This window comes from Barbatula barbatula, assembly GCF_947034865.1.
Source record: "Barbatula barbatula genome assembly, chromosome: 10".
Classification (NCBI taxonomy): domain Eukaryota; kingdom Metazoa; phylum Chordata; class Actinopteri; order Cypriniformes; family Nemacheilidae; genus Barbatula; species Barbatula barbatula.
Genome location: NC_136773.1, coordinates 17464022 through 17479125, shown reverse-complemented (window position 1 = coordinate 17479125; position 15104 = coordinate 17464022). Strand labels below are relative to the sequence as shown.

General features: G+C 38.5%; 2 protein-coding genes across 2 annotated transcripts; one reads left to right on the top strand and one right to left on the bottom strand.

The window, feature by feature from the left end:
* Positions 1-534: 534 nt before the first annotated feature.
* Positions 535-11409, top strand: map2k1 (mitogen-activated protein kinase kinase 1). Its single transcript, XM_079466165.1, has 11 exons — positions 535-995; positions 7441-7651; positions 8220-8366; positions 9118-9195; positions 9312-9363; positions 9455-9579; positions 9806-10013; positions 10150-10214; positions 10329-10387; positions 10569-10614; positions 10698-11409. The coding sequence occupies exons 1-11, from the start codon at positions 913-915 to the stop codon at positions 10809-10811; spliced, it is 1188 nt and encodes a 395-aa protein (XP_079322291.1). The 5' UTR covers positions 535-912; the 3' UTR covers positions 10812-11409.
* Positions 11409-14933, bottom strand: rpl4 (ribosomal protein L4). Its single transcript, XM_079466166.1, has 10 exons — positions 14688-14933; positions 13876-14047; positions 13607-13713; positions 13234-13372; positions 12828-12952; positions 12610-12739; positions 12263-12419; positions 11954-12037; positions 11661-11781; positions 11409-11552 (listed from the first exon to the last, which is right to left on the bottom strand). The coding sequence occupies exons 1-10, from the start codon at positions 14688-14690 to the stop codon at positions 11469-11471; spliced, it is 1122 nt and encodes a 373-aa protein (XP_079322292.1). The 5' UTR covers positions 14691-14933; the 3' UTR covers positions 11409-11468.
* Positions 14934-15104: the final 171 nt, after the last annotated feature.

Here is a 15104-nt window from a genome sequence, read left to right as displayed (position 1 = left end):
TTTTTGGTAATAGCTAGGAGTAACTGCTATAGACCAGAGCTGAATGTTTGTTCTGGATTGTGAAATTATATGTGACGGATCAACCAAAAGGTTTGCGATGGTTGTATGCTGCAGAGATCAGATATTCGACATTTATGCATTTTGGCATACACTATTATCCAAAGCGACTCACATTGCATTGTACTTTACATTTTTTTTACATTCTATCTCCATGACATAGCATTGCTAGCACCATACTCTAACCACTGTGCCACAGGAAAGCTATATATTTTATCATTGCAAATGTTTGTACTGGTGGACATATTAAAGAGTTCCATAATAATGGCATGTTAAGATTGTAATTAATTTGTCCAACTGCATGGAGGTATATGCATTTATAATTTAATATGTTATCTAAAATCCTTTATCATACACTATATTGCATGAAATTATAGTTTAAAGCACACACGCACACAAAACGATTGTGTTGTGGTTGACGTTTTTTGCATAAAATGTTTTTTTTGCAGTGATTAACCAGTTAGAAAGAGTTGACGTGTAGTTGCAGTATTCAACCAGCAGATGGGGTAGTCGTCCACACGCACTCATGCTGTCCGGAAGACAGATGTAAATATTTTCATGACGTAAAGAGACAGTCTCTGTTCCCATCCTCTCCTCTCGTCCACCCTTAAAAACTCGTTTTCTTCTCAGATAATCTTTCGGAACAACGTTATTATACCTATCAGAGGACCATGCGGGACTGACTTCTACATTTTGCGTTTATTATTCATTTCAAGCAAACAGCGATCGGTAGGGTGTGATAGGCTATTCATAGCCTATTCATCACTGCTCTCCTGGCGAGCGAGTTGTAGTCTGCGGATCAGATCGCTGATCTTTGAAATTGTCTTTTTACTGGTGAGCTATTAGGATCTCATCATGCAGAAGAGAAGGAAGCCGGAGCCGATCCAGTTGAACCCGATTCCAGACGGGAACGCGATCAACGGAACAGGGGCCACCGAGTGAGTGTGTTACATTGACATTTAATGTCGAATAAGGTGTAAGGACTTTACAAAAACGGAGTTCTTAAATTCATAGCATATTGAGGATATAATGTTCTAAAATAGCATTACCCGATGGAATGTTATTTGGTATTGAAGTGTTAATAGTGTTTTCAAGAGAATATGATTGATAATTGTTGTTTTGGTTATTTTATATGTGACATTTATACTGTTTTCATTATTGTAAATGTATAGTAACCACGCTTATTTGTAAAGTGTAACCAAAGTTTTACTACAATTATCAAGTAAAAATTCTGGTTTGGCCCTACTTCAAAACCATGATTCATTTTTGTGAGGAATTCTAAACACCTGCTCCGATACCGCAACATTTAGATTATTAACTTAATAATAACTCACTGTTATTTTATCAGAATTCCAAGCTAAAAGTTATTATTAAATCTTCAAAGTACGTAGATGTTATATTCGGGTATAGAGTTCCTCAGGTCACATAAAATGCATCTCATGTCACTGGGATCAATGAGAATATCTGATCACATTTGGACAGAGCAGCCAGTGCATCATACCCCGATCTCTTTGAACTGTTGGCACCATAAGTTATCATAGTGTCTGTCTGTTTAAAATGTGCTGAGGCCAAATAAAGCACCTTTTAATGTTGATGCTGCTGTTATAAACAGACAATAGATATAAACTAAAGCAGATAATTTCACGTATAATTCTTTCATTTCATCTCAGATAGTGATTTTGCTACTTTGGTTAGTTTTTTTACTAGTTTACTAGGGGTCGGCCGATATGCGTTTTTCAGGGCCGATATCGATTAGATCAAGTAGACCGATAACCGATATTCTGAACCTATATATGTCTGGTGTAAAAATGGAATTAAGAATGACAAAAACGTTGAACAAAAACCATGGTTTCATGTAAGTTTGTAATAAATAGTATATAGTTATTTATATTATGATCAGATATATTGTGTATTTTGTATAGATTGTATATTGCGAGACTAACCCCCACCCGCACAACTCGAGCTAGCAAATGCTTTCAATGCTATCCTTTCAGTGTCTTCAGCCTTCTTCGTAGATTGGCCGGACTCGTGAGTTTTAGCAAATCAGATGGGCGGTGGGCGGGCATTGCTCTAGGCCAGAGAGTGACGTATTACAGAGGAGGCTGCATTAGAGCCAAATAGCGCGTTTCACAAATAAATAAATGAATCAGCAAATCGGCTTTGAAAATGACCGATGCCAATAATCATTAAATAATCGGCCCCTAGTAATAATCGATCAACCCCTAGTAAGTACCTTACCAAATATAGATGTAGTGGTGGCAACCTGTCGATTTGTTCACTCACTGACTTTGCATCCCCCGCAGCTATATGTAGGTAAAAGACCACCTGTGCCCTTGCTACCTTTGTTTGGCCGGCCTGAGTAAAGACAGTGAGAATCCTAATGGATTTAGTAGAGCATGTCGGCATTGCGTTCTTTTATTGGTCTAGTTCAAATTTCTTGGCATTAGAGACTTTGCAGTATTCAAGGATCTTGTGGAAACTATTAACATCTATTAATTCCACACAGAATAAGTGTTATAAAATTTATGCTGGAGTTACTGAAAAGCAAAATTCCTCCCTGTGCAGGACAGGCTGTGACAAGCACACTGTGGAATGTGTGTGTTTCGCTGTGATTCAATTCTGTGGAAGTCAGTGTAATGGAGAGCGAATCAGTGGAATGTTAAATACTGTGACAACACTTTGTTCCCAGAATCCTCAACTAATCTATCACAAAGAGTGTAGTTAACATTATTTTTACGGTCTTGGTCTGGGTTTCCCGAAACCTTATATCACTACGTCCTTCTTAAGGTATAACGTAAGAATGACAAAACGTTAAGGTTTCGGTAAACCCAGCCTTGCTTATAAGATGTGAAGCTCTTAATATATAATGTCTCTGTTTTTAAGCCTGATGAATCCAGTTTTTGTATGGAATCATTATTGAGGGTCCACATTTAGACACCAGCCAGTGGTGAGCGATGAGAAAAATAGCATACATTTGTTTACATTGAAAGAAATATTTACTTTAACAATTAATTTTAGTTTTCCCTGTGTCAAGCTGTTTTTTCTGTCACTTATGTGACTTTACAGCAAGTTTTGAATTGTAATTTTGCAACATGTTGTAGTTGTTCATAAAGTTACTAGCCAATTTGCTAAAGCCTATTTTTTGCTTGCACTGGGCATGAATTCTCCTTTTAGACTCCGACAGACTGCCAATATTGTTTCTTCTCTCTATTGGCAGTCGTACCTTTGAAGCTATTGTGTGGCACAAGCTTTAGGCTGCATGTCTCTTTGAGATAAACACACATAATATTACAGTATTACACAATACGAACACACACCGCAGCACCGTCTGCTGCTCTCCATTTTACCTAACAAGAACGCTGCTTGGGTGTTTTACTACTCCAGGGGCCGGATTCACCAAACATTTTTAAGAAGAAAATTAACTGCCATGTTTCTCTTAAATTCTGATTTAAGAAAAAAGTTAGGAATGTTATATATTCCCGAAAGAACTTCTTAAGACCGTTCTTAAAAAATAATTCTCAAGATTGATCTGAAAAAAATTAAGAAGAATCCAAATTCTCAAACAAAAGTAAATATCATATTAAAATTATGACAGCCTCACGGTTGTCTTAAATCTCAAAAGGGTCAAATGTTTAATACGTGTATTTGGTTATACACATGTGATCTGTATCGTATTGAGCCAGAATCATAATTTTGACGTTTACTTGCCACTAAGGAATGTTTATTTTGATATATTAATAAGGTTGCTCCCTTACTTTAGCTTTCATTATTATAGTGCTTTTTACATTATTCTGGGACAAAGTGACTTGAAACGGAGAGGGTCACAAGCCGTAGTAACATACACAAAGTATTATAATAAGTACATTTTTTTAACGCTTGCTAACATATTAGCTAACATGCGATCGTAAATGCCATATAACACATTGCATGCTAATATATATATATATATATATTTATATAGGCTACATGAGAATGCGATGTGTTTGTTACACACATTAAGTTTATTGTATTGATAAACATAGACAGTTAACACACAAGCAAGGAAGTTACATCATGTTATTTTATTCTTACGACAAACAAAGTTGCACTGAAGAACATTCTTACGAATTTCATATAATTTATCTTACTAAAGTATTTTGTCATAAGAACTGACCTGTTTGAATCTCTACTATACAAGATGACACTACAGATGCTACAGATTCAACCACAGAATTGCTTTATAGATATATAAGAGATTTTTGCTCAGTGGTGAGTTTAAAAAAGGCCCAACTTTATGAAACTTTCTTTTGAGGGAACGCAATGTTTTCTACTTAACGTGTGGCTGATATTAATGTCATAATATTCACACATGTAGTATATCATATCACTACTGTACATATAAATCAGGCCTGAATCATGATATGTGAACTAGACCACTTCCTTTTTTTCACGCACTTCATTACATTGCATTTTAACAAAACGTCTAATGACCAAATTCACTGTTTTTCAGGAAATGAAATACTAGACTTATTACCTGATTAAATATCATGTTGTTAAATATAATTGGTTAGATTTTTGTAAAACCCAGTGACAAACATAAAGGTTGACTAATATTGATTTATGGCCCAAAATCTGATCAAAAACGACAGCAGCGAAATACTTTTTTTAACTTTTTAGGTACCCTTTGCGAGAGAGATTGTTGGAATTTATTTATTTTCTCTCCTCGGGCCTGTTTAAATCACTAACCAAATGCGTTTTGTTAACCCTTTTATAGTTAAGATCTTCCCTTTTATGTAAACAAAACGCATATCAAAGGGTCAACTACATAATTTACTACTCGTTCAAGGTTTCACTACAGCAGAGTTACAGATTCACTATATTGACTAGAATCTCTCTGGATATAGATCTGGAGTTATTCACCCTCCCCCATGCAATACAAGGTGTGAGTTATGGAGTATTTCTCTCCGCTCTGGCATCTTCAGCGGCCTTCACCATTATCACATCTCCACCACACCGTGCCTACGCCACCCACTTGCCACGCCACCTACGCCACCCACTATAACACAGCAGCCTCGTAGCCATGGTTATAACTGGCCTTGCTGTCAAAAAGAAAAGACTTTGCCTCATTCTTCATATAGATGAGAAAAAGATCATACTTCCTGAAGTACTTTGGTGGTGTTCTCTCTCCCACCTGAGTCGCACTCGACTGTGCTGAAGAGAAACCATCCAAACGTCTGTCGTGATGTTTTGCAGACTGATCAGGACACTTTGATGTAAATTTATGTGCAAGTGTCACTTGTGGTCTGGAACATTGTTCGACAGCAGGACAACATGTTTTACATCTGAATTGGCTCAGTGCTTAAAAGCCCTCAAGGCAGTGTGGATCACGGTTTCTGATGGTCCTTTAACATTGTTTTTGGACATACAGCGTGAGATAGGTCTACATAACAGATGCTTGCAACGTGTGGCTCTCTAAAGCACTAAGGACTTTTGTGTTCAGAAGTTCTGTAATAATTTATTCTACCTAATGTTGGTTAAAGCTGGCTCTTTCTTTGTAATACAAAAGAAGATATTTTGAGAAACGTCTCAGTGGTTTTGTGTCCATACAGTGGTCCTCAATAGGGGCCAGTGTTGTTTGGTTACCAACATTCTTTACAGTATCTTTCTTTCTGTTCTGCATAAGAAATGACACAAATACAAGTACACGATGAACACATTTCCATTTTTAGGCGAACTGTCTCTTTAAGATTGTTATTTTATATATTCTATCTCAGTGAAGCAGATGAAATACAATTTTAAGACTGAAGAAGCACTTCAACATTAAGCTGTTGGAGGAGTGGAAGAAAGGATGGAGAGTGGAAGGTCAGAGAAGTTTGCTTTTGCTATACAGTATGCTAAGGAAATGCATCACCATAACAACAAGGGAAAGGCTCACATTCTTAGAGGAACTCTCTGTTTCCTCAAACAGTGCTGAGGGAAGGATCTGCATAAAAGCAATCGGAGCGCTTAAAAGTACAGTACACCATTCAACAGGCTCACCTTTATTGTGGCTGAAAGATAGGAATGTATTTGAGCGTGCTGCCAAACTGCTGGAGGTTTTGCTTTCTAATGATCAGAAGGAGGAAATTCTTTCTGAAGAAACATATTCATACATACCAGAAAGCAAGAATATGAACATGCTTCGAAGAAAGACACACACATATCCAGTACTGAGATTCTTTCTGCATTCCTTCGGTCTTCATAGCCTTTGTGGACTGAAACATTTGGCAAAGCCAAGTCTGATTTGTTATGCATCCTTATATTCATGTCCACATGTAAATGGATTTATGTATATTTCTTAAATATTCACATGTAAATAAAATACATATTTATCTTCCTGTATTATTTGCCCTTATCTTATTGTTTTTGAACATTCTTTACATCTCTTAATTTTCTTATTCACAAAAATGTATTTTGTGTTTTACACTTACTATATATATTTTTTCTATACTGTATAAAGAGTGACGTACAAAGCATTTCACTGTATTTGATACTTTGTGTGGTTATGTATGTGACAAATACCACTTAAATGATCTGGCCGTTATGGTCATATGGAAGAATTAATACATAAAATAAACATAAATGGAATTGTTTGCCTAAACAGTGACACATTTGTCATCATTTTCTCATCCTGGTATTGTTTCAAATCTGTATGACTTTTGTCTTTTATTTAAAAATGGAAACATTTTGATGGTGTAGCTCTTTTAAAGGTCCAGTGTATGAAATTTAGTTCTATCTAGTGGTGAGGTTTGTAAATTGCAACCAACAGCTCACTCCGCCGCTCACCCCTCCCTCCTAAAGCTCTAGGGTGGCAGACACAGAAACTAAGATGTTGTCACGTTTCCGCTTTACCGAAGGAGATAACAGATTTACGAAACACTCTGTAGAGCAGGTTGTCTATTTAGGGCTACTGGGCAACTCCAGCGTTATGGATGTGACATAAAAATGCTCAGAGAATGTATTTCTTACAATATATTGATAACTGATAAGGGTTTAGTCAAATATAAACATATTTGAGTAAGCCCTTGTTGATGGAATCAAAACATCAGAAAAATGTCAGTCTATGAACACATTTCTTTAAAGAAATGGAAATAAGCATGCGTTATGTATGTGACAAAAACTACAAAAAAAAAAACAACATGGCGAATTCCATGCTGGGGGACCCGGGGTGTATGTCGGTAAAAATAGTTCATTCTGATATAATAAAAACATGAAGCTTCATTATTAGATAACAATTTGGTTTAAAATCAAATTACATTTCTACAATTTGATAATTCCAAAATTACATAAATGAGATAATGGGTCAATTACATTTTTGTTGTAAATTTGTTAGCAAACATCAATTTCTATGTCTGTCTGTTACAGAACAAACCTAGAAGCTCTGCAGAAGAAACTCGAGGAATTGGAGCTAGATGAGCAGCAAAAGAAACGCCTAGAGGCTTTCCTCACCCAGAAGCAGAAGGTCGGAGAGTTGAAAGATGATGATTTTGAGAAGATCTGCGAGTTGGGTGCTGGAAATGGAGGTGTTGTCTTCAAGGTCTTACACAGACCCTCAGGACTCATCATGGCCAGGAAGGTAAAATATGGTGACGTTAACTGCTGCTTGTTAACAATAAACAACAAGGCGGGGCATTGGTTTAGGATTTTACTAGTCTAAAAATGATGTATAACATTGCATGTTGTAAGGCTTATTACACAATAAAGAATCAAAGACACTCTCTAATGAACTTGGCTGTTGTTTGTCTGAGCAAAAAAAGTTTTCCTTTTTCAATCCAGAATGTGGTGAAACAACACTTCTTAAATAAAAGGTCTCCCAATGAGAATATCAGTTAGTGGCAAAGCACACAAAACCAAAACATTTATCATCCACCATCCTGCCATCAGCTGACTTTTCAACAAAAACCCTTACAGAAATAAACACTCCTTAAGATCCATTTACAAGGCTTACGCATTTAAGGAAGAGAGTTTTATGCCGGACATAATAAACAATGTTGAAAGGCCCGGACGTCACGACAGGTCACACCACAAGCTTCCACCTAAGCGATCCAGTACTCACCGCTCTGACAGCAGTGCATCTCTGGGCTCGAACACCCCCAACAGACTCTACAGTTGTTTCCTTCAACCCTTTTGTCTTTTTCATGCAGTTGATCCACCTAGAGATCAAGCCAGCAATACGGAATCAGATCATCAGAGAGCTGCAGGTCCTTCATGAATGCAACTCGCCCTACATAGTGGGCTTCTATGGGGCTTTTTACAGTGATGGAGAGATCAGCATCTGTATGGAACACATGGTACTGTCATCTTTCACGATTATTGTCATACGGAGGAAGTTTTAATATGTGTGGTTTTATTTTTTGGTATTGGTATGTGTGAAGCACCATTTGGCATCACTCATGTGCATTACTAATTGGGATAGTGGGAATTAAAAGTGACTGAAATATGTTTGCTTATGTCAATGTTAAAAACACAGAGACTTACATTTTGATGAATCAAGATGAGAAGAGAAGATCATCTGTAATCTGTCATCTAAGCTATATTTATGGTTACATTTATACAATCCACTTGACAGTCTTATAAATATGTATGTACAGTGCCGTCCACTATTATTTGCACATTTGGTACAGGAAGGCTGTAAAAATAAATCTGCATTGTTTCGCGTTTTGATCTTTTATTTCAAAAATCTACAAAATTCCAACATTTCATTGAAGGAAAACGATTTGAAGTAGGGGGAATATCACATGATGATATTTTACTCATCATAATTTCTAGGGGTGCCAATAATTGTGGTCAGGGTGTATTAGAGAAAACAAATCACAATGTGATATCCCCCCCACTTCAAATTGTTTCAGTTGAACTGATTGTTTTTTAATTTCTTAAATAATAGATCAAGACGAGAAACGATGCAAATTTATTTTTACAGCTTTCTTTGCTCATTTTACCAAGGGTGCCAATAATAGTGGAGTTTGGTCAGGTTTGTGTGTGTTAGAATTTCAAGTGCTTTGTGAGTGTACCTGCTTCATTTTTCTCCATATTTTATTGTAGGACGGTGGCTCTCTTGACCAGTCCCTGAAGAAAGCAGGCAAGATCCCAGAGCAAATACTGGGGAAAGTTAGCATTGCGGTTGGTATCTCCATAACCTTTCTCACAGATATCCTCAATGGTTCATATGGACTGTTTCATTAAGGCTGAAGTACAATGCTTAATATTTAACCTAATGCTTCGCTTCATTCATGCAGGTGATAAAAGGCCTGTCGTATCTGCGGGAGAAACACAAGATCATGCACAGAGGTGATTCACGCTTTCTCAAACTCGATCATTTTCATTACGTTTCCTTGTTGACAGTACTTACTGAAGGGAAGACATGGTCTCTGTGTTTCAGATGTAAAGCCATCAAATATCCTGGTGAACTCACGCGGTGAGATCAAGTTGTGTGACTTTGGTGTGAGCGGACAACTTATTGACTCCATGGCCAATTCGTTTGTGGGCACCAGGTCCTATATGTCTGTAAGTTTGCTTTGCCAAGAAAAGCTCTCTGTACTAAAATCCCATGAAATTGTACCATTAATTTTTACCACATTGTTAGTTACTTGATCTTTTGACTGTGTTTTTTGGTCTCTTAGTCCAGGACAGTAGGTCTCAAGGGGGCCATGTGTTTTTACAGACTCCTGATTTTCATCACAGCTCTTCCTGATAATATCCACTCTCCCCCATTCTCTATATCTGTCTGCAGCCAGAACGGCTTCAGGGGACTCACTACTCGGTTCAGTCCGACATATGGAGTATGGGTCTGTCTCTGGTGGAAATGGCCATTGGACGCTTCCCTATCCCACCACCTGACGCTAAGGAGCTGGAGCAAATCTTCGGTCAGCCCCTTGAAGGGGACCCTTCACCTAGCGAGGCCTCCCCTAAACCCCGCCCACCAGGTCGACCTGGCAGCTGTATGTAGTTGTTTGTCTTCCTGCATGTAGATTTGTTTTGCTAGAGGTGTTTCTGCTCAACTCCATGGCTGGTTTTTCATCACGAGGCTACTATACATTAAGCCTAACATAATAATTTGTCTGTTTGTCTTTACAGCATATGGACCGGACAGCAGACCTCCTATGGCGATATTTGAGCTGCTTGACTATATTGTCAATGAAGTAAGCTCTCAGTGGTGCTTAAAAGATCAAACTGTTTTATAGCAGTGAATTAATTAAAGTGGGGATTTATTGGCCGTTCCACTGAATGCTTAATGGAGCCATTTTTATTTTCAGCCACCACCCAAGCTGCCAAGCATCTTTGGTGCAGAATTTCAAGAGTTTGTTAACAAATGGTAAGCAAAAAGTAGATTTTGTCAGCATATAATTGAATTGTGCTTGAGAGAAATGTGATGCTTGCTCTGCCATCTAGTGGTTGAACGAAAAACCTACCAGACAAACCAATGTATTGTCTATGTACTTTTTTTACACTGTATACATGACTATATGATTGATTTTTTTGTTTGTTTTGATCAGCTTAATAAAAAATCCAGCAGAAAGGGCAGATTTGAAGCAACTTATGGTAGGGTTTTTTTCAGTTATGTTGTTCCCAATTCCAATAATGAACCACATTCTCTAATTTGGTCCATAAAATTGTCTTTTCAGGTCCATTCTTTCATTAAGACCTCCGAAGCAGAAGAAGTTGATTTTGCTGGGTGGCTTTGCAGCACCATCGGCCTCAATCAGCCAGCAACTCCGACTCACAGCGTGGGACTGTGAACCCTTTCCAAGCCATACGCTCCCCACCTGCCAAACAATCCAGAGGCCAACAGCTAACTACTGCCTCCACACCATATTTTAGATGTCCTCTTGAGTATTAACATGTTTACAGTTGAATTTAACAGTGCGTCATGCCTCTAGGATGCTTGATATCTGTTCTGCCAAATATTGGTTGTATAATGCCTTGATTGCATCCAGAGAGTTCTCATCTCTTCACGAGATAAAATAAGTATCTGTAATATGTAATTATTTCTACAAAAATCAGTTTCTGAATAGAAGTCTTCAATTGCATGCTGGTGTTAAGTTTTTTGGTTCAGGACAATTGCAAAGGCATCTTCCCCTAAATGTCTAAGTGTTTTGATCATGCTTTACAAGTACATTTTAAGATTTACGACTACACTCAGCTACCCCTGATAGCGTTCACAATTTCATTGTAATGAGTATTTAATTTCAGATGTTGTAGGTGGAGAGTAAACCAGTCATTTAACTTAGAAAAACTTGTATATTATAATAAAAAGTTTATTTAACAGATGACAACTGTGTGATGTTGGCAATGCTTAAGATGTATGCAGTGAATTAAAAATGACAGATTTAGCAGAATTTTTAAGTGATGTTTTATTTGAAAGCATTTCTGAACTCCAGTCTGTATAATAAGCTCTACTCTTTAGCCGGAGCAGCAGCTGGCTTCTTGGTCTTCTTCACAACCCTCTTCTTCTTGGGTTTCAGCATCTTTGCCTTGATCTACAGTGTTCACATTGAGAAAGAGATTGAACAAGAGCACTGTACATGTGCATGATCACACAATAGTGAGACATGACTGTCCTGAAATCAGGCTGTCAGGATACTTACATCGGGATTGTGTGCCAAAATAGCACGACGGCGGGCTGTCTTGGCGTAAGGGTTGAGTTTCATCATCACTCTCAGGTTCTTCAGAGGGTTCTTCTTCAGAACTCTGCGCTTAATCTTGCGGCTACAATAGATGAGTAAACTTAATGTATTTTGCTTATACTGTACACAAAAAATACCTTACAAGTTAAAATTGCTCAGGCCTTTCATAATCAACAATCAGAAACATGGACCAAATGTAGAAATCTCATTGCCAACACTTTTAAAATACAAAATATTAAAAAAACAAAACCTACTTGGCAGGGCGAAGTGCTCTCTGTACTTCCTCGCTCTTAAGGATTCTGTTCAGATCTGTGTTGGTCATCTTGTGCATTGGCAAGCTGGACATGAAAGTTTAGAGTTAGAGATTTTCCTCAACATCTACAAACATGTGTTTAGATGCATATTAGATTTATATGTTAAGTGCATTTTGGGTGTTCAAAGTAATGTAACTTCTAAAGAAATCATTGTGTTCATAAACACTGACCCGAAGTGCCACTTACTGTCATTCAAAGCACAGCAGAAAATAACATAAGGGACTCCAGTCGTGAGGGGTGAATACGTACTTATAGTCCACTTTGAGGGAGGAAGCTTTGCGCCATGTGCCATAGAGGTCATCCAGCTTGCGGAAGGCGCTCTCTGTCCAAATGCAGAACCGGCCGATGTGTCCACCTGGAGCAAGTTTCAACAGGTCCAGCCTTTTAACAGACTGCAGGGTAATACCTAAAAAGACAACAGCGTGTTAATACAAAACACAACGGTGGCCCGAAATGAAAACTTTTATGCACTGTATTAAGAGTCAGAACTTCCACTAAGATCACAGAACTCATAAACACGGACCAGAAGTGCATCTCATCATTGATTTACAACAGTGTTCCTTCAGGTGCAAAAAACAAACCCCCACATCACATACCAGGGATGTTTCTGAAAGCTCGCGTCAAGCCGTTGTCTTCATTGTAGATGACAACCGGTCCCTTACGCTGGATACGCCTTCGGTTTCTCATCTTACCCTTACCAGCACGCATGCGCTGAGAGGCATAAACCTGGAGACCAAACATTTGTTTGTTTCAAATATAAGAATACTTAAGCAAAACATTTCAGAAATCATATCAGAAACCGACAGCAACTCACCTTCTTAATGTCATTCCATGCCTTAACCTTCTTCAGAAGCAGCACAGCCTCCTTAGTCTTCTTGTATCCCTCGACTTTGTCGTCAACAACAAGTGGGACCTCAGGGATCTCCTCAATGCGGTGCCCTGAAACATTTGCCATTTTTGTTAGAAAATAAAAGAACAGTATTTCATACACATCATTGTCAATATGTTGACTGTGCCCAGCCTTCAAAATGGAACCAAGAGTTTGATTTTAACCCTTTGTAAACTGAGGTTGCTCTTGGACCAAGACGAGCAGAATGCCAACAAGTGGCAACCCACACAGTAAACTTTGCAGACATGCACTGCCATAACATAAACGCAGAACCTTAAACTGTTAACAGGCTCAGTAAAATAAAAGAACAGTACACAATTTGTTCACTCACCCTTGGCCATGACCAGGGCAGGCAGAGCAGAACCAGCGAGCGCAGAGCAAAGGGCATAACGCTTCTGGTTGATGTTGATCCTGCGGTGCCAACGGCGCCAAGTCTTTGTGGGTGCAAACATGCGACCACCACGACACATCTACACCGGAGTTAAGGGGGCGAACCATTCACAATAAGAAAACGTACAGGAAAACATTTTAAGCACCCATGAACTGCTCAGACTTCTTATTCGTCAACCTGCCACGCAAGCATGAGACAGCAGGCAACTGTCGCTGTACATGGAGTAGGACGCAAATTACACCATCATAGCAGGTATAATCATAAATAACTTCGGCAAAGATCTTTAGGTTTTCTCAGTGACAAAACAGGATACGTTTCCGAAAGCACCCTGGCCGGAGCGGTGAGTGCCTCCACCACGCACACGGGGGATACGAGCCACAGCTCTTCCTGTGCCCCAGGACTCTGCACTGGTCTGGTGACCTGAAACAAGACATTTAAGTTTTCACCAACTGTCAATCATATTTATTAAAAAGGCCTCATCAGACCTTCATGTGCGATCAGGTGTCAGAAAACTGGATGAAGCAACTAATCAATAAGCATTGAGAAACAAAGCCAAATTTGGGGTCAAGTAAGTGGTCTCACCTGCCAGTTTACTGACGGCATAGGGCTGACGCTTGTTCTTGCGCATGTTTGTGTGCACGAAGTTCACAATGTCTGGGCGGATTGGAGCCCTGAATACGGCTGGCATTACCACATTTTTGCCGGTTGTCTCCCCTTTCTCGGAGTAGACCGAAACTAATGGTCGGGCACAAGCCTGAAAAGTGATATGAATAACGTTAGACATTTCAGCTTACGTTTATTTAATACTTATTTGAATTCTTTGATCTTGCTCAGTCTTTATTTTCATCAACCTTCTGTGCCAGCACGAGACAGCAGGCAACTGTCACTGAACACAGAGTACGACGCAAATTACACCATCATTGCAAGAATAGGAAAATAAAATTATATTATATGCAGTAGTAAACCCAATGTGTATAATAGCGTAGGTATTTCAGAGTTGACATGAAGTGTTTGCGATAACGTTAGCTAGGCCACGGCACGAATGCTGACATTTCCCATTGAAAACAAGTGACAAAATAGCTTAGGGTAACACACTGGGATGTGATGATGAATTAAATAATGAACTAAATACATTCTTTATAAATGCCTTAAATGTGGCAAGTTTATGTAATCCATAAACAGAGACAACCACCTAACAATAATGGTTACACGTGTATAATCGGCACACTAGTTCAAAATGGCTCCCGACACCCGATGCAATGCCAGGTTCCAAGCTATCGCATAACACTTCACGAACTGACAAATGATGATCAACATACGCGTTAAACGCCTAAAAAAAGAAACTTTATTGTAAGTGTGCTCAAAACAAGGTAATAAGAGGGCAATGTGCTCACCATTTTTACTAGTTTTCACGGCACGCCAGGAACCACGCTCCTAACACGATGGCGGCCACGGAAGAAAAGGAAGAGAGAAGCACGACACCGGCACTTCCATATCCATCCGACTCAGGTCACTTCCGTCCAATCTTTTGGTTTGTGTTAGACAATACAGTGTTTTATAAACATCTGTATTTAGGTATAAATGAACAGTAAGACATTTATCATTTTAATAACAATAATTGATTTAAAGAAAACTGAGAAACATTCACTTTGGTTTAGGGACTATTTATGGACGCGAATGACTGACGCGCTTATGGAACTACTTTCCAAAAAATAATTAAAATGATTTTATTTGACAAATCTGTATTATTTTAACTACACATTGTTTAAACAATATAATCATGATTTTCATAAAGGTTCAAATTCATTTCT

What these genes read in the sequence shown, in the direction of transcription:
- map2k1 (XM_079466165.1), top strand. Translation starts at nt 913, where the DNA reads ATGCAGAAGAGAAGGAAGCCGGAGCCGATCCAGTTGAACCCGATTCCA. An exon ending in GCATCTGTATGGAACACATG is followed by an intron (nt 8,367 to 9,117) that starts GTACTGTCATCT and finishes ATTTTATTGTAG; the next exon opens with GACGGTGGCTCTCTTGACCA. An exon ending in ACACAAGATCATGCACAGAG is followed by an intron (nt 9,364 to 9,454) that starts GTGATTCACGCT and finishes TCTGTGTTTCAG; the next exon opens with ATGTAAAGCCATCAAATATC.
- rpl4 (XM_079466166.1), bottom strand. An exon ending in CATGGAATGACATTAAGAAG is followed by an intron (nt 12,740 to 12,827) that starts GTGAGTTGCTGT and finishes TTTGGTCTCCAG; the next exon opens with GTTTATGCCTCTCAGCGCAT. An exon ending in TCCCTCAAAGTGGACTATAA is followed by an intron (nt 12,038 to 12,262) that starts GTACGTATTCAC and finishes TTTCATGTCCAG; the next exon opens with CTTGCCAATGCACAAGATGA.